This window comes from Oncorhynchus tshawytscha, linkage group LG23 (genome assembly GCF_018296145.1).
Source record: "Oncorhynchus tshawytscha isolate Ot180627B linkage group LG23, Otsh_v2.0, whole genome shotgun sequence".
Classification (NCBI taxonomy): domain Eukaryota; kingdom Metazoa; phylum Chordata; class Actinopteri; order Salmoniformes; family Salmonidae; genus Oncorhynchus; species Oncorhynchus tshawytscha.
The window spans coordinates 11,468,763-11,487,112 of NC_056451.1; the positions used below are offsets into that span (position 1 = coordinate 11,468,763).

The following is an 18,350-nucleotide window of genomic DNA, read 5'->3' on the forward strand; positions in this document are numbered from 1 at the left end:
TGCACTTTATTTTTTTCACTGGTGTGTCATTTTAACTATGGCGAGGGAATCAACAAATGGAAATGAGAGGAATGGGTACAAGCAGAGGTAAACATTTCTTACACATTCCAGTGACTAACAACTATAGGCAAATTTTCCTGACGGGCGGTACATTTATGTGGGGCGTGCACTACACAGTAGCCTACATACATGGATTCGTTCGGCAATGATAACCGTGAAAGAAACGAAATTCGTTTTTAATTCGCAGAGACCACCTCTGTTCTCGAAACCGGTGATGCAGGGTCTCGCTGTCATTCGAAGAAAGTGGACCGTTTCTTAAGGTCTAAGGTCTACTTTCTATATTTCGCTCGAGAGAGTTGAGTGTTGGACGTCAAAATGTTAACGGGATCCAAAACCACGTTCAAAGTGAGACAGATGGTTCCAGATATAAAGGTAGGCTTTCGACTCAATGTTTTAATATTATGTTGGATTTGTTTCGTGTTCTGAAAGGTAGCTTGCCGTGGGTCAACTTTAGCTACCAATGACAATAAGGAACTGAAATACTTTGTTCCATCGTTGGACTATATAAACAGATGTAGATTCCACCTAGATATCTTGTGTTCAGAATGGTTAGTTACAATGTGTCCAACTAATTCGACAATGTCTCGAATTCTCTGAAACATAAGACGTATGTATTACTTGTGGAAACAGTAATGGTTTGATAACCTACATTCCACAGACAGAAGACTGAAGGCCTTTTATTCTTATTGTCTGGGACTAAGGGGGTTGTTTTCCTTTTATACAGCATCCAAAAGAAGCGGTCCATCGTAGCATTCTTTGTTTTATGCACTAGGTTTCTGTATGGTAAAGAGACAGCCAGCACATGTGCACCGATTCATTTTGCCTGCTTGGATTCTATTAATTATTATCCATACCAAATGATGGCATGTGCTATGAATGCCCATATGGTTAATACGGGTTTAGAGAGAAAATAATTTGAGCTGATGGACTAAACAAACTTTAAACCCTACAGACAGCGTACAGTTGCATTCTGTACAGTATTATATGAGATTAATGAAATGTGTGAATATAAATTGACTATGACAAGTGGGATTAGTCAACATATTCAAGACCTTGGATCATTATGCATATAGTGATGCCTGTTTTCTTAAATAACTCCTCACTACTCTTCAGCAGCACCTCTTGATTCTAAACTTGGGTGGCCAGGAAGCAATCATACAGGAATCTGCTACCATCACACACTTTATCACTGAAAGCCTATATATATATATATATATATAATTTATTTTGAACCTCAGAGACCTGTGGTTTCTTAACATTCAGGTTTATTTCTGAGATCCTTCATGTGTTGTGGCCTTGAATTTTTTGTTGTTGCACAGGACACATTGTGGTGGAGCTCTGGATGGGTCTGTCTGCACAGGTCTACACTGTTGATGCCTTCAAGTCTGTTATACCACCACAAAGGGATCAACCTTTTACTTACAGTATGTCAGTGAACATGCTTTGTCACGCCCGTCTTTAGGAAAAGTATTTTGTAAAGGCAGCAGCCATGCAGATTTACAGATATTTGGACATCATTGCGTGGAAGACTGTCTGTGTGAACACATTCGGGGCGAGGGACATGTCTATAAGCCCAATACAATTAAAACCAATCTAAATTGAAGAACCTTGGTGAAAATTGGTAGACTGATTTATACAGTGATGGTCATAGCCTAGATATTTCTTTCGAATTTTATGCTGGTGTGCTCGTGCGCTCTGTGCTGCTTAGCTCTTCCTCCATGGTTATTTTGAGAAGCCGCAGGGGGAAACGATAACAGATGCCTCAACTCCACCCTCAAGCATTGCTGCTCACATGTGGAGTGGGGGTGATTAGCGCAACATCTGACTGTTGCCATGGCAACGTCAGCCTGAGGAGCAGGAGTTCTTGAATATAAGTGCCTAACAGAAATAGCCGTTTCTTTTAGCCATCTTGGAAATAAACGTTTGCAATGTGGCTGCAGATTAACATATGGTGATGTCCTGAATATTATACACCTATACACTCTGGTTTCACTTCCACTAAAGTGTTGAGGTTTAGAAACGCACTGAATAGGAATGAGTTGACACTGGATCTGAAACCTTTGTCGTGTACATTTTGTATTTAAGAAGTAGGCTACAGTTGGTCCCAATACTGAACCAAATTACATTTGTGGAATAAGTGTTGTAACTCTTGTGTATGTAGGCTATGTACAGTAATACCAAATTAGTTACCATTGAGATATGACATAAGGTTAAGCAAAGTCCTGCCATCCATTTCACATCACATGCAGACTGGTTGGGTTATAAGGAGGTTTGCATGTTACTGTTCATAATTACAGTCCAGGCTTGTTGTTTTCCCCCACTCTGTCTTTCCCCTCCCTTGAGTTGTTCACATGCTGGCTCCTCAGCTAGCTAGAATCTGGAAGCAGTCAGTCAGTCAACCACACAACACAATGCAAGTGCCACAGTAGTGAAAATGTCAGAGGGCTCAGCTCTATTCAGAGTGGCTGGAGATCCATGAGGGCTCATAAAAGAGAGCCAAAATGGTATTCACACACCCAGTCCCATAGGGCCAAGGCCTCCGATCCTGAAACAAGCTATGGAACTGGCGGTGCTTCCCATGCGGAAACTGAACAAAACAATGCAGTCTGTCATTAGTAAACAAGATGTATGCTTGTTTTCAAGGATTTATTGATTGTACATTGGGTGATTATTAACCAATACTGCTATCCCGAGGGAAGCGTGAAACAAGGATGGTAGCCTGTTTCTGTCCATTTCAAGTGTCTAGAATGTTTTGGACAACACCCAATGTGGGAGTTGTATGTTTATGAGTTGCTGGAGTCACAAATGTTTGTTAAACAAGAAGCACATTTAAAACACGAGTTATTGAAACCTGTCCTGTTATTACAGTCTACAAATTGACATACTTAAGCTATGAACTGACACATGCACAACCAGTGACAAATAGAAGCTTGAAATACATATCGCCACACACACCCTCTGACACACACGTGCCCCACACACACCCTCTGATTGAACTTTGAACCCTCCTTACACAGCGAGTGCATCATTGAGTATACAACCAGTTTCCTTCAGACTAGATGATACAGAGTTTAATTTAGAGGGATATAGAAGAATATTAGAATGCAAAATGTCTCACCATGAACAGCAACTCATTTGGACTATCATTAAGGGCAGTTAATGAGTGTTTGTTGCAGACCAAGTCTGTGCTGAGGTCGTTATAATGATTTAAGGCCAAGACGCCATAGGCATTACTATAAATAGTCCCTCTACCTTCATTTATATGGAGAGTAGTGAGCACATTCGATTCCATAGGGAGAGTTATAGTAATGCTTCTGCAGACTGTAGAGTAAGCTAGTGGTTCTAAGCTGCATTTTAAGCAGAGCAAGTGGGTAATGGTATATGAATTTACGATTCATTAAAACATTCATATTTTCTCCTGTATTTTTAAATCACTTTCCTTCCTTGTCTTTTGTACATTCCCAGGTGGAATTCTCAGTAGTCTATTCCAGTGTGGGATCTCTTTCATTGTTTTGTCGTTGGGGTTTTGTTCTCTCGGTATAATAAAGTGTGTGATGTGACTGTTTATGTTGTAGGAAATGTATTACACTGTCGTAGACGCTCCTTGAAAGCAAAAGAAATGAGGCAGCATTAAAGCAAAGCCACGGCTCACAGCTAGACAGAAACGGTTTTGGGTTTCAGGACAACTTTTGTCTGGTTTATGTTTCAGGAGTTGCTCCAAATGGGGCAAGAGGTAAAACACTTCAAAGCGAGTCCATGTTTAGAGAAAAGACCCAACATCCTTGTTTACATTTTTTAGAGCCCCTACGGCAATGCCACAAACCTGCTTATTGATGTGAGGAAAAGAACAATACCACATAAACCGCCAGGCTAACCTCCCTCTACAGCAGCACCACATGTTAAAACAGTGTGTTTTAATGATCTAACTAGTAAAAATCTAACTACCTGAGCTACACACAGGCCCCTTGTTGGCGAGGGACATTGTTCAAACCTACAGTGTGAGGTTTATGTGGTGTTAGACTGCCACTTTCCTTCCACCAGTAAGTTTGGTCTATTTCAGGGCAGAGGAGGTATGTTCTCCTCTGCAGAAGAAGTCTGCCCGCAGTGGCAAGGGGAAGCCATGAGCAATGGAAACTGCAATGGGCCTTGGCTGCACTCCCTGAGGAGAAAGGGAAGGAGGGCAGGAGGGAGGGAAAGAGTGATCGAGTAGTACACCCGCAAAAGCCAGATACTTCAGGGTGAGTCAAGGAGTGAATCATCAGCAGAAACAGAGCCTGGACATGTGGTTATTCATTTTTGGGGGTGAATTGGATTTAGGACTCTAATTTGGGATTTTTCCTCTCCCTCACCGATTTAGGGTTCCAGTAATTTTCGTCTAGACAGATTCACCTCGCCCTTCTCTCCTATCTGATCTACCTGCTGACTTGTTCTACCTTTTGTCTAGTGCAGTTACTCTTCATGTTATGACACATTTTGTTGTAGTTTATTTGATGGGCTTTCACTCTATTCTTCCTCAGCCTCCAATGTAGTTTTAGCTGGTGGAGCAGTTTGGAGAATTTCTGCTGTTGAAATCCAAATATGTTTACTGAACTTCGGAATATAACACAATCCCAAGGCACAGAAGCAGAGTTTGTTAATATTGATAACTCCCAAAAGGGTTGATGATAGGAACTGAGTTTCAGATAAAAAAAAATAAAACAAGATCTAAATATCAAAATAAGTTCAGAAAAAGAGCAAGCAATGCAGCTGTGGGTGTTTGAGTTATAAATGGGGAATTGGTGCTGAAACAATGGAAAAACAAATGAGTTGAAAAGCCAGAAGAAAACAAAAATTAACAATGGTCTGCTGGCGAGCAGAAACCAAGAACGTTGTAAAGTTTTAGTGTTCTCCCTTGTAATTTAAAAACTGGCTTGTTTATCCACCATGCCCTTCTGCTAACTCAGGTCTTGGGTGGAGGATTGAGTCAATAAAATTGGTGGAACAATAACCCTGTCCAGGATGTCTTGGTATGACCCAGGACTTCATCTTCTGTTTTGAGAAAGTCAGGACTGTTCGCCTATTTTTGAGATTTTTGTTAGAGCCCATTTTTGAGGTTTTTGTTAGGGGGGTTGGCAGTTTGGGTTTGGGGTTTCTCTCACATTAACTGCTGTGGCAAGAATTTAAAAGCTGTGTGATTTGATGATGGGAAAGAAGCTGAAAACCAATACTACTATTATTCAGATGTGCAAGTTCTGTTATTGTTGACAAGTTCCTTAAGCTCCATATTCTCTAGCGTTTTCAGCCACTCGAGTATTCTGCTAACATTCGCATGAGGCTAGCATATTATGCTAGCATCATGCTAATATTAGCAGAGTGCTCTTGAGCTTAGGCCGCTGTTGATATGGTCAGTAGGGCATATGGATTTCACAGACAAGACAAACAGCTATGCTATGAATGAGTGGAACTTACAACCTGTTTAAGGAGCAAAGGTTATCGTTGTTTAATTTTCTCATGAGGTTTTAGCCACTGTCAATCTAAAGGAAACCAGAAGTGTGTCATACGTTCTCATTAGAATGTTAGCACACAGTTCACTTCACCTCTACATTGTGTGTGTCACAAGAGTTATAGTAGCCTAAGAGTATTTGTCACACATTATAGTAAGTTGTTTTTAGTTCGCAAGCCAAGAAATATGTGACTAAACTGGAGCAAAAATGTAACGTGTTTGTGAACATTGGCCTTGTAGGCAGTGAAGAATTGCTGAGTGAGTAGTCAGTACCATAAAGATTCATTGTATACTTTATAGCAATTTCCATGTCTCTATACTGGACTGCCAGAGTGGTCATTACCAGAACAAACAATTCCTTTTTCAATGCCTAGGCCTATGTCTTGTGCATTGTGTGATTTCTACTCTATGTAAATGGTCTTCTGTGGTGGGTGGGAGCTCAGGCTAAATGGGCCCATATGTGCTAGCAGCTAGCCAGTAGTCCGGTAATAGCAACCTGCGGTTCTATGGGATTGGATTATGTCGCTAGCAGAACAGCCTGGAGTACTTTGAGACCGCATCAAATCATACAGTACAGAGCAAAACAACTAATAAAACATGGAAACTGAGAGTCATCATGGAGCATTGTGGGATTGGCTATAGTTTTGGGGAATGTGGTCAATAAGAAAATCTTGAGTTGAAGCAAAATCACATTAGTGTTTGTTCTCTTATTATTTTTGATGGGATGCAGTAATAACACCAGGCCTGTTCTCTGTTCCCTCTGCAGGAGAGGATGCTGAGTCACAGTGGTGTCAACGCACGGGGGAGAGATATGTTTGGACTACGCTGCTTACCAGGTAAGACCCAGACTGAAGAGCACTGATGAATATGAGGCTAGTTCCATGTGACAAATACAGTAGCCATATGTGTATCATAACATGTGGGTCTGAAAACACAGCGTCAGCCACATCTCTTTAGGCAAGTCCATCTTTTGAAACTGCACCCATCTGTATCTCTGTTGTCTTACTAAATCCTAGTGCTAAGCTACTGTAATGTAGCCTCTGAGAACAGTGTGTCAGTGTACTGTGGAGAGAAGTGCTGCAGACCCCTGCCCCTGTTCATAATCTCAGTTTCAGCAGCACGCCGCATCAGGAGCTTTCCAACTGGAATGTTGGCAGGCCAGGGCCCCTCCAGAGCCAAGCTAATCTCTAACGATTCATATCAGCAGCTATTCACAGCACCTCTGTGGGAGCAGTGTGTGTGTTTCCTTGTCCCTTTCACTTTCAGCTCTCACTTCCACCTTGTACCGCTGACCTAGACACACCCCTCCTCCCTCACTTCCCACTTCATTCACTTTTTCTGTCTGATTCAGAAACTGTTTTTGTCTCATTCTTTCCAGACTCTCCCAGTCTGTCTGAGGGTCACTGTGGACCCATTCTGAGTTGTTTTTGTTATCGTGTGACTTTGAAATTCTGTCCATCTGTCTTTCTTTCTCTCCGGCTCTCACATCCCTTTCTCTGACCAATTTTCTGTGTCCTGCCATGGCAGATTTGAAACACATCTGGTCATGGAAATCTGCCTCACATTAAGGCAGAAAGGATTCATCCGAATTGGAAACACTGTCATAGTTTCTGCGAAGGAATTCTCTCATGTTGGAAACTGAGTTTCAGCTCTGAAAAATGTGCTACACACACTTTCACAGATGCACCACACAAGGTAATGGGGAATCTGTGGAAGCAAACTGGGTGAAAGGGCTCACGTTGCAGCATCCCAAAGACACACAGACAGTCGGAAAAGTCCCAGGCCTCAGTGTACTGTATACTATACAACCCTGCGTGCCATTCATCACATTCTCAGATAACATTCGAACACAGGACAGGGGAAACCAGAGCGGGCTCCAGGGGGTGAATGGGTCAGGGCAGCACAAACAGCTATGGGTGGAAAGATGGATCGTGTACCTTTTGAATATGAAGGGCCTACTGTAGATCCACAGACAAAGCCAAGTGGACAGGACCCTCCTCAGAGCATAACCACAATCCCCTGATCCATGTGCTTATGTTACACTGGATTTGGTTTGGTGTCAATCCTTTGGACTGTCACTGCTGGCCTTGCTGAGTGACAAGAGAAGAGCAGGTCAATATCTCTGAAGAATATACAATTGTATGCTTTATGAGCTCAATTTGGATAGCACACTACCTAAAGAAGTAGTGAAGAGCTCTGTGCATTCCGTGTGTGTGCATATGTATGTTTTCCTTCATTATCACAACCACAATGTCTTGACAGGTCACCAGAATGTCTTGACAGGTCACCAGAATGTCTTGACAGGTCACCACAATGTCTTGACAGGTCACCACAATGTCTTGACAGGTCACCACAATGTCTTGACAGGTCACCACAATGTCTTGACAGGTCACCACAATGTCTTGACAGGTCACCACAATGTCTTGACAGGTCACCACAATGTCTTGACAGGTCACCACAATGTCTTGACAGGTCACCACAATGTCTTGACAGGTCACCACAATGTCTTGACAGGTCACCACAATGTCTTGACAGGTCACCACAATGTCTTGACAGGTCACCACAATGTCCTGACAGGTAGGAAAACAAGAAACATTTTGAAAAGTCAGGACTTCATGTCCGGATTTTGTTAAAATTATATTTTAGGCTTAATTATTAGGTTTGGGGTAAAAGTTAGGGTTATATTTAGGTTTAGTGGTAGGCAAAATAGGATTTTTGAATGGGAATACATTTCTATTGCCCAAAAATTCCTGTAAATTTATGAAAACAAAGCTGTGTGTGTTGTTTCATCAGACATTTCATGACACCGCTCTGGTAAACCTTTTGTCTTATTCTCTCCCATTGGTTAGCAGAGGGCCAGAAACGTCTCCTCTGCACTCACATAGGAACAAAATGGAGAACAAATGTGGTTGGAAACAAATGAAATTGAAAATGGAGCATTTGGTTCATATCACATTCAGCTGTGTTCTCTCTGGCCGATTTCTCAGGTTGTTCAATCCACTGGCAGAACACCAATGGACAAAGAGAAATATAGCCACAGTGGAGATTTTCCAGAGTTTATGTGTGTTTGTTTGAAAGTGCATGTGTATGTGTTTGTCTGAGTGCATATGTGAGTACATGTGTTTTTGTGTGCGAGGGAGGGTTAGAAAAAGAGAGCGACAAAGGCACTTGAGCTTTGTGTGTGTGTGGTGTGTGTGGGGCCTGCACTCTGTTGGACGAAAGTAAAACTGTTTAAACTGTTAAATTACCAGTGTCATCTTATAAACCGTGTCACTATATACAGAGTATTGAGTGACTCAATCCTCAGATTCCCATGTTTTAGGAATGTAAACCACCTGCAGACTCTCCAGTCCAGAAGAGTCAAACCAGAAGCAGACACTTCCTGTCCCCTCTCTCATGTCTGTGAGCCACAATGCCTAAGAAATGTCTTCAGCACTGTTGCACCCAGGGAGCCATTAAAAGGAGCACGCAAATCCCACTGAGCCTGATTGGCCACAGAGTAACAGGCAATCCTAGAAACAAGGGCTCATTTGTGTTTAAAACCTAAAGTGTCCTTAGGGCGCCTGGTTCAAGAGTTTAATTCGTAGCTATATGTCTGGGACTTTAGAAAGGGAATACTTGTGTTGAGGGTTTGTGACTTTTATCCGGCGTCATAAGACCGAAGTCGGCGTAAACATAGCCTAATCACAGTGCTTTGCTTGATTCCAGTCCTCAGCTCACACACCCCAAAGATCTTGTGGCTTTGCTGAGGGACCCTTTGAAGATTTCTTTGTAGTTTTTGCCAGGCTTTGGTGTTAATCTTGTGCAATGGGCAAAGTATTGGAGTGTTAGCTGTGAAGACCTTGATTACAGCCACACTTCCCTTTCTCATAGGATAAACAAGCATTTGATGTGTTAAATTACGATTTCCTGTTTTTATGTAATTTGGTATCCCTGAAAATCTTCTCTCAACTGAGGTCTAATTGGCTGTCTGAGGTTGAGCACTACCAAAAATGGCATGCTTTGTGCAGTTATGTTTTTGAATTATTCCCTTTTTTTCTCTTTCAACATTATTTTTGAAGGAATTCAGTTCCTTAAAATTAGTTTTGAAGGAATTGAGCCCTTTCAACAACCCACCAAATCCTTTTTATTGTTCTAAAAACTGAAAATGAAAACATTCTCTCCACCATGATGGTGTCTGGCCAAACACTTCCATTGCAAGAGATAAAAAGGCTATTTTCCCCCTCTACTCTGTCCTGGACTTTGTTGCCATGGAAACCCAAGTCTAGCTGGCAAAGGCTTTGTTTTGCTGGGAGAGAGCATTACAAATGTGCTGTCTCACTGATGTGTGAAAGAGGGTGTGTCTTTGTGCTCAGTGTGTTTAGATGTGAGAGAGCTGTATGGATGAAAGTGCTTGTTTTTGGAAGATTTGTTCTAGAGTTCTGGAATCTAGTTTTTATTTTCAAGAATCAACAAAATATTACAAACAGATTTTAAAATATTTTGCATAAATTCATCATTCCTAACAAAGCATTTAAACACATTTATGGCGTAATAACATGGTAATAGACTAATATTGATAGCTGTAGAGTCAAAGCTGTATCAGCCCTGTATCCCATGGGACTAGACAAGAGCAGGTTAAATTGCAAGTTTAATTGACATTTAAAAAAGGCTCTGTAAATATGCACCAATACATCCCTTCCCAGAAGATAAGTCATGCATTTGGATTGGAAAATGCATCTGAAGTGTAATGAGGATACATACAGTTGAAGTCTGAAGTTTACATACACCTTAGCCAAATATTTTTAAATTCAGTTTTTCACAATTCCTGACATTTTATCCTAGTAAAAATCCCCTGTCTTAGGTCAGTTAGGATCACCACTTTATTTTAAGAAATTGTGAAATGTCAGAATAATAGTAGAGACAATAATAGTAGATAGTAGTAAATAGTATGATTTATTTCAGCGTGTATTTATTTCATCACAATCCTAGTGGGTCAGAAGTTTACACACTCAATTAGTATTTGGTAGCATTGCCTTTTAAATTGTTTAACTTGGGTCAAATGTTTGGGTAGCCTTCCACAAGCTTCCCACAACAAGTTGAGTGAATTTTGGCCCATTCCTCCTGACAGAGCTGGTGTAACTGAGTCAGGTTTGTAGGCCTCCTTGCTCACACACGCGTTTTCAGTTCTGCCCACAAATATTTTATAGGGTTGAGGTCAGGGCTTTGTGATGGCCATTCCAATACCTTGACATTGTTGTCCTTAAGCCATTTTGCCACAACTTTGGAAGTATGCTTGGGGTATTTGTCCATTTGTAAGACACATTTTTGACCAAGCTTTAACTTCCTGACTGATGTCTTGAGATGTTGCTTCAATATATCCACGTAATTTTCCTCCCTCATGTGCCATCTATTTTGTGAAGTGCACCAGTCCCTTCTGCAGCAAAGCACCCCCACAACATGATGCTGCCACCCCCGTGCTTCACGGTTGGGATGGTGTTCTTCGGCTTGCAAGCTCCCGCTTTTTCCTCCAAATATAATGATGGTCATTATGGCCAAACAGTTCTATTTTTGTTTCATCAGACCAGAGGACAATAAGTACGATCTTTGTCCCCATGTGCAGATGCAAACCATAGTCTGGCTTTTTTATGACGGTTTTGTAGCAGTGGCTTCTTCCTTGTTGAGTGGCTTTTCAGGTTATGTTTATATAGGACTCGTTTTACTGTGGATATTGTGGTATGACGGCTGCGTTGTCCCATGGTGTTTATACTTGTTTGTACAGATGAACGTGGTACCTTCAGGCATTTGGAAATTGCTCCCAAGGATGAACCAGACTTGTGGAGGTCTACAATTTTTTGGTCTTGGCTGATTTATTTAGATTTTCCCATAATGTCAAGCAAAGGGGCACTGAGTTTGAAGGTAGGCCTTGAAATACATCCACAGGTACACCTCCAATGGACTCAAATGATGTCAATTTGCCTATCAGAAGCTTCTAAAGCCATGACATCATTTTCTGGAATTTTCCAAGCCTTTTAAACGCACAGTCAACTTTCTCAGTGTATGTAAACTTCTGACCCACTGGTATTGGGATACAGTGAATTATAAGTGAAATAATCTGTCTGTATACAATTGTTGGAAAAATTACTTGTTTCATGCACAAAGTAGTTGTCCTAACTGACTTACCAAAATTATAGTTTGTTAACAAGACATTTTTGTAGTGGTTGAAAAACTAGTTTGAATGACTCCAACCTAAGTGGATGTAAACTTCCGTCTTCAACTGTAAGTACAGTATATTGATGCGAATGTGTTGGAGTGTGAGGTGGAATAGTATATGACTGGCGTTGATACAAGCAGCTTCATTTAAGGCCGAAACACCACAGTGAGAAAAGGCAGGGAACTGTTCATAAATCTAAATAGGAAAATTTAATTTATTGGCACGCACATGCCTCTGGTATCATGCTGCCTTTTGTATTTGTGACAATGTTTGCATTGATATCAATAATTGCGATGACAGAATGATTCCTTACTTGCTTTAAATATATTTGTGTCGCACTAGCATTTGGACAGCTTTCACTGCCATGGTTATCTCCACCCCTCCCTTCTAGTAGCTCTTCAACTTTTTCTTGAGTTCAGTGACTGATTTCCTCACTGCCCCAAAATCCCAGCCTGGTTTAGTCGAAGTGGCAGGCAAATCTTCAGAGACAGGCTTACAATGTTCCTTGTACGTCTGAAGGAAATAGATGTGATATGTTGTGTGTGTGTGTGTGTGTGCTGTTCACAACTCAGCTTCTCTCATCCACAGCTTACCCACCTCCTGCTCCGGTCGCTTCAGGAGCAGTTCAACCCGACTCACTTCAGCCTCCTCCGGGGCTCTGATTGACTCCTTCACCTCAGAGCACCTTCTGTCAATGGAGTGGATCAGCTCCAGCTAAACCTCCTCTCACTGCCCTCCGCTGCTGCCTGTGCAGAGCTCTTGAGTGACGCCATAGCTTCTCTGAGCCGTTCTCTCTCCCATGTCTTCTCTTTTCTCTTCAGTTGGAATGTTTCCCACCGTATTTTCACCTGAATCTCTTTCACACTCCTTTCTGCTGCAGCTGAGACTGTATCATGGCTTTTATGTTCATCTACACAGATAACAGAAACACTGCTGTTCTTTGCAGTACTCGTCCAACAGTTTATGACGAGAGCAGACCTTCTCCTGCAGTTTTGGCAAGGCTTTGACTAGCGTGTACTTCTTAGATGCAGAAGATTGATAGTGATGCTGGAGGGCAGTACTACAGTAGATTGGCCATACACACCAGACAGGAAATATCCGCTTTTCCGTTTTCTCCCAGAGCAGACGTCACACTGCATATCTCCGGGTCTAGCATAAAAGAAAACGCTTTGGAATTCTCTGTTCAGTTTCTCCACCATATCAGCCAGGATGGTATTTCTGTTCAAAAAAGTCCTTGGGGATAAAGGCCAGTCTGCCCTGGGGGCTGCTGTAGAACCCCTTCTCATCATCCTGATCCCAGTAGCGCTCAATACAGTCCTTACAGTAGCTGTGTCCCCAGGCAGTTGTCACTGGATCTTTCAGTAGATCCAGACCTGATCGGACAGGAGAATTGGTCCTTCTCTATTAAAACATTAGCAGCTGCCATTTTGATACAGACTGATAGCTACGTAGACAGGCTGAGCTGAAATATTGGTATGAAGGTGATGAAATAGATACAAATTCAGAGTGTGGAAGGACAAAAGAGAGCTGAATGTTGCGCCTTAGAGAGAAAAGTACCTTTTCTTAAACCCTCTCTCAGTGATTTTGAGTTTATGGAGCCCGATCACAAGCTAGTGAATTGTGATTGCGGTACATGAGAGAGGTCTTATATGTAAGGGCTGTTATGCTAACTGTTATGTACAGTAGAACTGTAATCACATTGGTTGCACACACCATATTTAATTATGTGTATGTGAAATGTCAATGTGATCGGAAATATGAGGCAAATGCCAAGCTGGACCTGGATGCCAGACAACTACATCTGCTTGACTCAACCGTTCAGTGGCTGACATAGCTGAGAAAATAGCACCTCCCAGCCCCTTGATAAACTCCATGCTGAAGTTTATTTTCATTCACATTTCTGTTATACATAGCACTCAACGTTAACCTCTCCCTTCCCTCAAACAAGCAGTCATTCTGGTAGTTTGCACAATTTATCACTTTACCTTGCAATGCTCAGTCTTGACAATGAAACTCTCATGATGTTCTAAAATGGTGTACTTTTTTATTGTTTTCAATATCAGGCACATTTGAAACACTCTGTGGACAATAAAGTTGTTGCATTATGTTCAGTAAGCTCCAGCCTAAACCCCCTGATTGTGTTCCCCAGGAGAGTGTGTGCTCCAGCCTAAACCCCCTGTCTGTGTTCCCCAGGAGAGTGTGTGCTGCTCCAGAGGGCTGTGTTGGTGAGGAAGAAGCTAACTGCCAAGGAGGGGGGTGGATGGCTGTCTGGCACTCTCTTTTGTACCCACTTCAGAGTGGCCTTTGTGCCTCAGGACAGCCCCAAACCTGACGTGAGTACTGGACTAGCTCTGAGTATGGACTGTTGAAGGATAGCTCACCTGCTATCATAGTAGGAAAGTAGTAATGATAACGTATTATTGCTAGAAGAAGGCTTGTGGGAGTAATCACCATCATCACAATCAACAACATCATATAGAACGTTTTCAGACCATCCATTCAGTGGTGTAAAAAAATCCTGATCAGACAAACTGACCTATATTTGTACCATCCCTCTAACCCTCCGTATGTAGGACAACGCAGACCCTGTTCTCCTGGGGGATCATGACGTGGCCCTGGCCTCCATTGAGAAGGTTGTAGCTGGTAAGGCTTCTACAACTACTAGGCTGTAGTGCTCCCAAAGTCCTTTGTTCTATGAGAGCCACGAGATGTACTTGTAAAAGAAAATCTGATGAATGATATAAATAATAAACAGTGGTAATATCCTAAACCCAATTCTAGACTCGGCTTGACACAGGAAGCTGTAGCTATGAACCATCAGTGGTGTACCTGGGTTTTGACTGTAAGATTGTTGTGTAACCTCTGTGCTGCAGTGGGCCCATCCCGGACCAAGCTGGTGACGGCTAGCTCCTCTCTGAAGTTCACTCCTGAGGAGCTGGTGTTGTACTGCCGGGACCTGCGTGTTCTCTGCTTCCTCTTTGACCGCCTCACCCCCGACACACAGGCTGTGGAGGTAGTGTGTGTCTGTGCATGTGTCTGTGCGTGTGTATGTTTCTGCGTGTGGGTGTGTGCATGCGTGTGTGAGTGCGCGTGTATACAGTGCATTCGGAAAGTATTCAGACCCCTTGACTTTTTCAACATTTTGTTACTTTACAGCCTAATTCTAAAATTGATTAAATTATTTTTTCCCTCATCAATCTACACACAATAGCCCATAATGACAAAGCAAAAACAGGTTTTTAGAATGGAAATATCACATTTACATAAGTATTCAGACCCTTTACTTTGTTGAAGCACCTTTGGCAGTGATTACTGCCTTGGGTCTTCTTGGGTATTACGCTACAAGCTTGGCACACCTGTATTTGGGGAGTTTCTCCCATTCTTCTCTGCAGATCCTCTCAAGCTCTGTCAGATTGGATGGAGAGCATCGCTGCACAGCTATTTTCAGGTCTCTCCAGGGATGTTTGATTGTGTTAAAGTCCGGGCTCTGGCTGGGCCACTCAAGGACATTCAGAGACTTGTCCCGAAGCCACTCCTCTGTTGTCTTGGCTGTGTGCTTAGGGTCTTTGTCCTGTTGGAAGGGGAACCTTCGAACCAGTCTGAAGTCCAGAGCGCTCTGCAGTAGGGCTGTGGCGGTCACGAAATTTCATCAGCCGGTGATTGTCATGCAAATAACTGCCGGTTTCATGGTAATTTACCATTAATTAACATAAACACATTTAGCAACTCCTGGCTTCCACACATAGCCTACAAGCCACTGATACAGACTGTTGGAACGTCTACATTTTATAAAGTCTAATAAATTCATGTAATATAGCCTACACCTTCACAATAAATCCATGTATGTCCTTATGTTAAGTCCTGATCTGGCTCTGCCATATGGCTGTGGGCTACACTAGTTTGTTTAGCAGACAAGATTTGCTTAGAATTCCGTGCCATTATTTAATATGATTTTATAGAATAAAATTGAACAAAGCTGAATAAAGTAGAAAGGATACTTTTTCACATAACGATTTGAGAAACTGCGCACATGTGGCTATTCTGTGTTGCGCAGTTAACAAAGAAATAGGTACTCCTATATGCCTAATTTAGAGTTATTCATTTAACTTTAGTTTTTCTACAAATGTTGGGCTATGTGTTTAGATTTGTAATTAATTGTAAGGCTGCATGACTCGACTCTAATAATGATTTGAAAAAAGTTGCTTGAAAGGCATGTTTTTTGAAAAAAATGTTTTAACCCTTTTTCTCCCCAATTTCGTGGTAGCTACAGTCTTGTCTCATCGCTGCAACTCCCGTACAGATTCAGGAGAGGCGAAGGTCGAGAGCCGTGCGTCCTCCGAAACACAACCCAACCAAGCCGCACTGCTTCTTGACACAATGCCCACTTAACCCGGAAGCCAGTTGCACCAATGTGTCGGAGGAAGCACCATACACCTGGCGACCGTGTCAGGGTGCACTGCACCCGGCCCGCCACAGGAGTTGCTAGTGTTCGATGGGACACGGACTTCCCTGCCGGCCAAACCCTCCCTTAACCCAGACGACGCTGGGCCAATTGTGCACCGCCCCATGGATCTCCCAGTCACGGCCGGCTGCGACAAAGCCTGGACTCGAACCCTCAATCTCTAGTGGCACAGCTAGCACTGCGATGCAGTGCCTTGAAACCATTGCACCACTCGGGAGGCCCCTCTGCTTTGTTTTTTGAGCAGGCTGTACACACTTCATCAGTCTCTCATTAAATTTGACAAATACTTGATAATGCCTAGAATTTCCCGGCAGCATCCCCTTTGTGTGGCCGTAATGCCCCCTAACAAAATCCATGCCTTTTGCAGCCAGTGGCCGTTGTGCTCTTGGGCTAAATAAACTCAGCAAAAAAAGAACCATCCCTTTTTCAGGACCCTGTCCTTCAAAGATCATTTGTAATAATCCAAATGACTGCTTAGATCTTCATTGTAAAGGGTTTAAACACTTTTTCCCATGCCTGACTAACTGGTGTCTGTATGTAGCCTCGCAACTTTTATAGCCTCGCTACTGTATATAGCCTCTCTACTGTTTTTCACTTTTTACTGTTGGTTTATTTCTTTACTTACCAACTCACCGAATACCATTTTTGCACTATTGGTTAGAGTCTTTAAATAAGCATTTTATTGTAAGGTCTACACCTGTTGTATTGGGAGCATGTGACAAATAAACGTTGATTTGATTTGTTCAATGAACCATAAACAATTAATGAACATGCACCTGTGGAACGGTCATTAAGACACTAACAGCTTACAAACGGTAGGCAATTAAGGTCACAGTTATGAAAATGTAGGACACTAAAGAGGCCTTTCTACTGACTCTGAAAACACAGAAAGAAAGATGCCCAGGGTCCCTGCTCATCTGCGTGAACGTGCCTTAGGCATGCTGCAAGGAGGCATGAGGACAGCAGATATGGCCAGGGCAATAAATTGCCATTTCTGTACTGTGAGACAGCGCTACAGGGAGACAGGATGGACAGCTGATCATCCTCGCAGTGGCAGACCATGTGTAACAACACCTGCACAGGATTGGTACATCTGAACATCACACCTGCGGGACAGGTACAGGATGGCAACAACTGCCCGAGTTACACCAGGAACGCACAATCCCTCCATTAGTGCTCAGACTGTCAGCAATAGGCTGCGAGAGGCTGGACTGAGGGCTTGTAGGCCTGTTGTAAGCAGGTCCTCACCAGACTTCACCGGCAACAACGTCACCTATGGGCACAAACCCACCATTGCTGGACAAGACAGGACTGGCAAAATGTGCTTTTCACTGATGAGTCACGGTTTTGTCTCACCATGGGTGATGGTCGGATTCACGTTTATCGTCGAAGGAATGAGCATTACACAGAGGCCTGTACTCTGGAGCAGGATCTATTTGGAGCTGGAGGGTCCTTCATGGTCTGGGGCGGTGTGTCACAGCATCATCGGACTGAGTTGTTGTCATTGCAAGCAATCTCAACGATGTGCGTTACAGGGAAGACATCCTCCTCCCTCATGTGGTACCCTTCCTGCAGGCTCATCCTGACATGACCCTCCAGCATGACAATGCTACCCCAGCATGACAATGCCACCAGACATACTGCTCGTTCTGTGCATGATTTCCTGCAAGACAGGAATGTCAGTATTCTGCCATGGCCAGCGAAGTCCCCAGATCTCAATTCCATTGAGCACGTTTGGGACCTGTTGGATCGGAGGATAAGGGCTAGGGCCATTCCCCCCAGAAATGTCCGGAACTTGCAGGTGCCTTGGTGGAAGAGTGGGGTAACATCTCACGGAAAGAACTGGCAAATCTGGTGCAGTCCATAAGGAGGAGATGCACTGCAGTACTTAATGCAGCTGGTGGCCACACCAGATACTGACTGTTACTTTTGATTTTGACCCCCCTTTGTTCAGGGACACATTATTCCATTTATGTTAGTCACATGTCTGTGGAACTTGTTCAGTTGTTGAATCTTGTTATATTCATATAAATATTTACACATGTTAAGTTTGCTGAAAATTAACACTGTTGACAGTGAGAGGACATTTCTTTTGCTGAGTTTATAACAATTAGAGTGCTGTGTGCACTCTAATTAGAGTCCCTGAATGCTGT

At 42.8% G+C, this 18,350-nt stretch overlaps 1 protein-coding gene across 3 annotated transcripts in view; it reads left to right on the forward strand.

The window, feature by feature from the left end:
- Window positions 1-18,350, forward strand: part of LOC112222984 (myotubularin-related protein 11) — a 32,183-nt gene continuing 13,833 nt past the window's right edge. Inside the window, exons 1-7 of one of the 3 annotated variants that reach the window (XM_042304590.1) lie at window positions 1-87; window positions 248-432; window positions 6,309-6,378; window positions 13,885-13,898; window positions 13,946-14,068; window positions 14,309-14,378; window positions 14,609-14,748. In XM_042304590.1, the coding sequence (XP_042160524.1) occupies window positions 376-432; window positions 6,309-6,378; window positions 13,885-13,898; window positions 13,946-14,068; window positions 14,309-14,378; window positions 14,609-14,748 (474 nt within the window). In that variant the 5' untranslated portion in view covers window positions 1-87; window positions 248-375. Of the gene's footprint in view, window positions 433-6,308; window positions 6,379-13,884; window positions 13,899-13,945; window positions 14,069-14,308; window positions 14,379-14,608; window positions 14,749-18,350 lie in introns of all 3 variants that reach the window. The other 2 variants (XM_042304591.1, XM_042304589.1) reach the window with 2 other exon arrangements.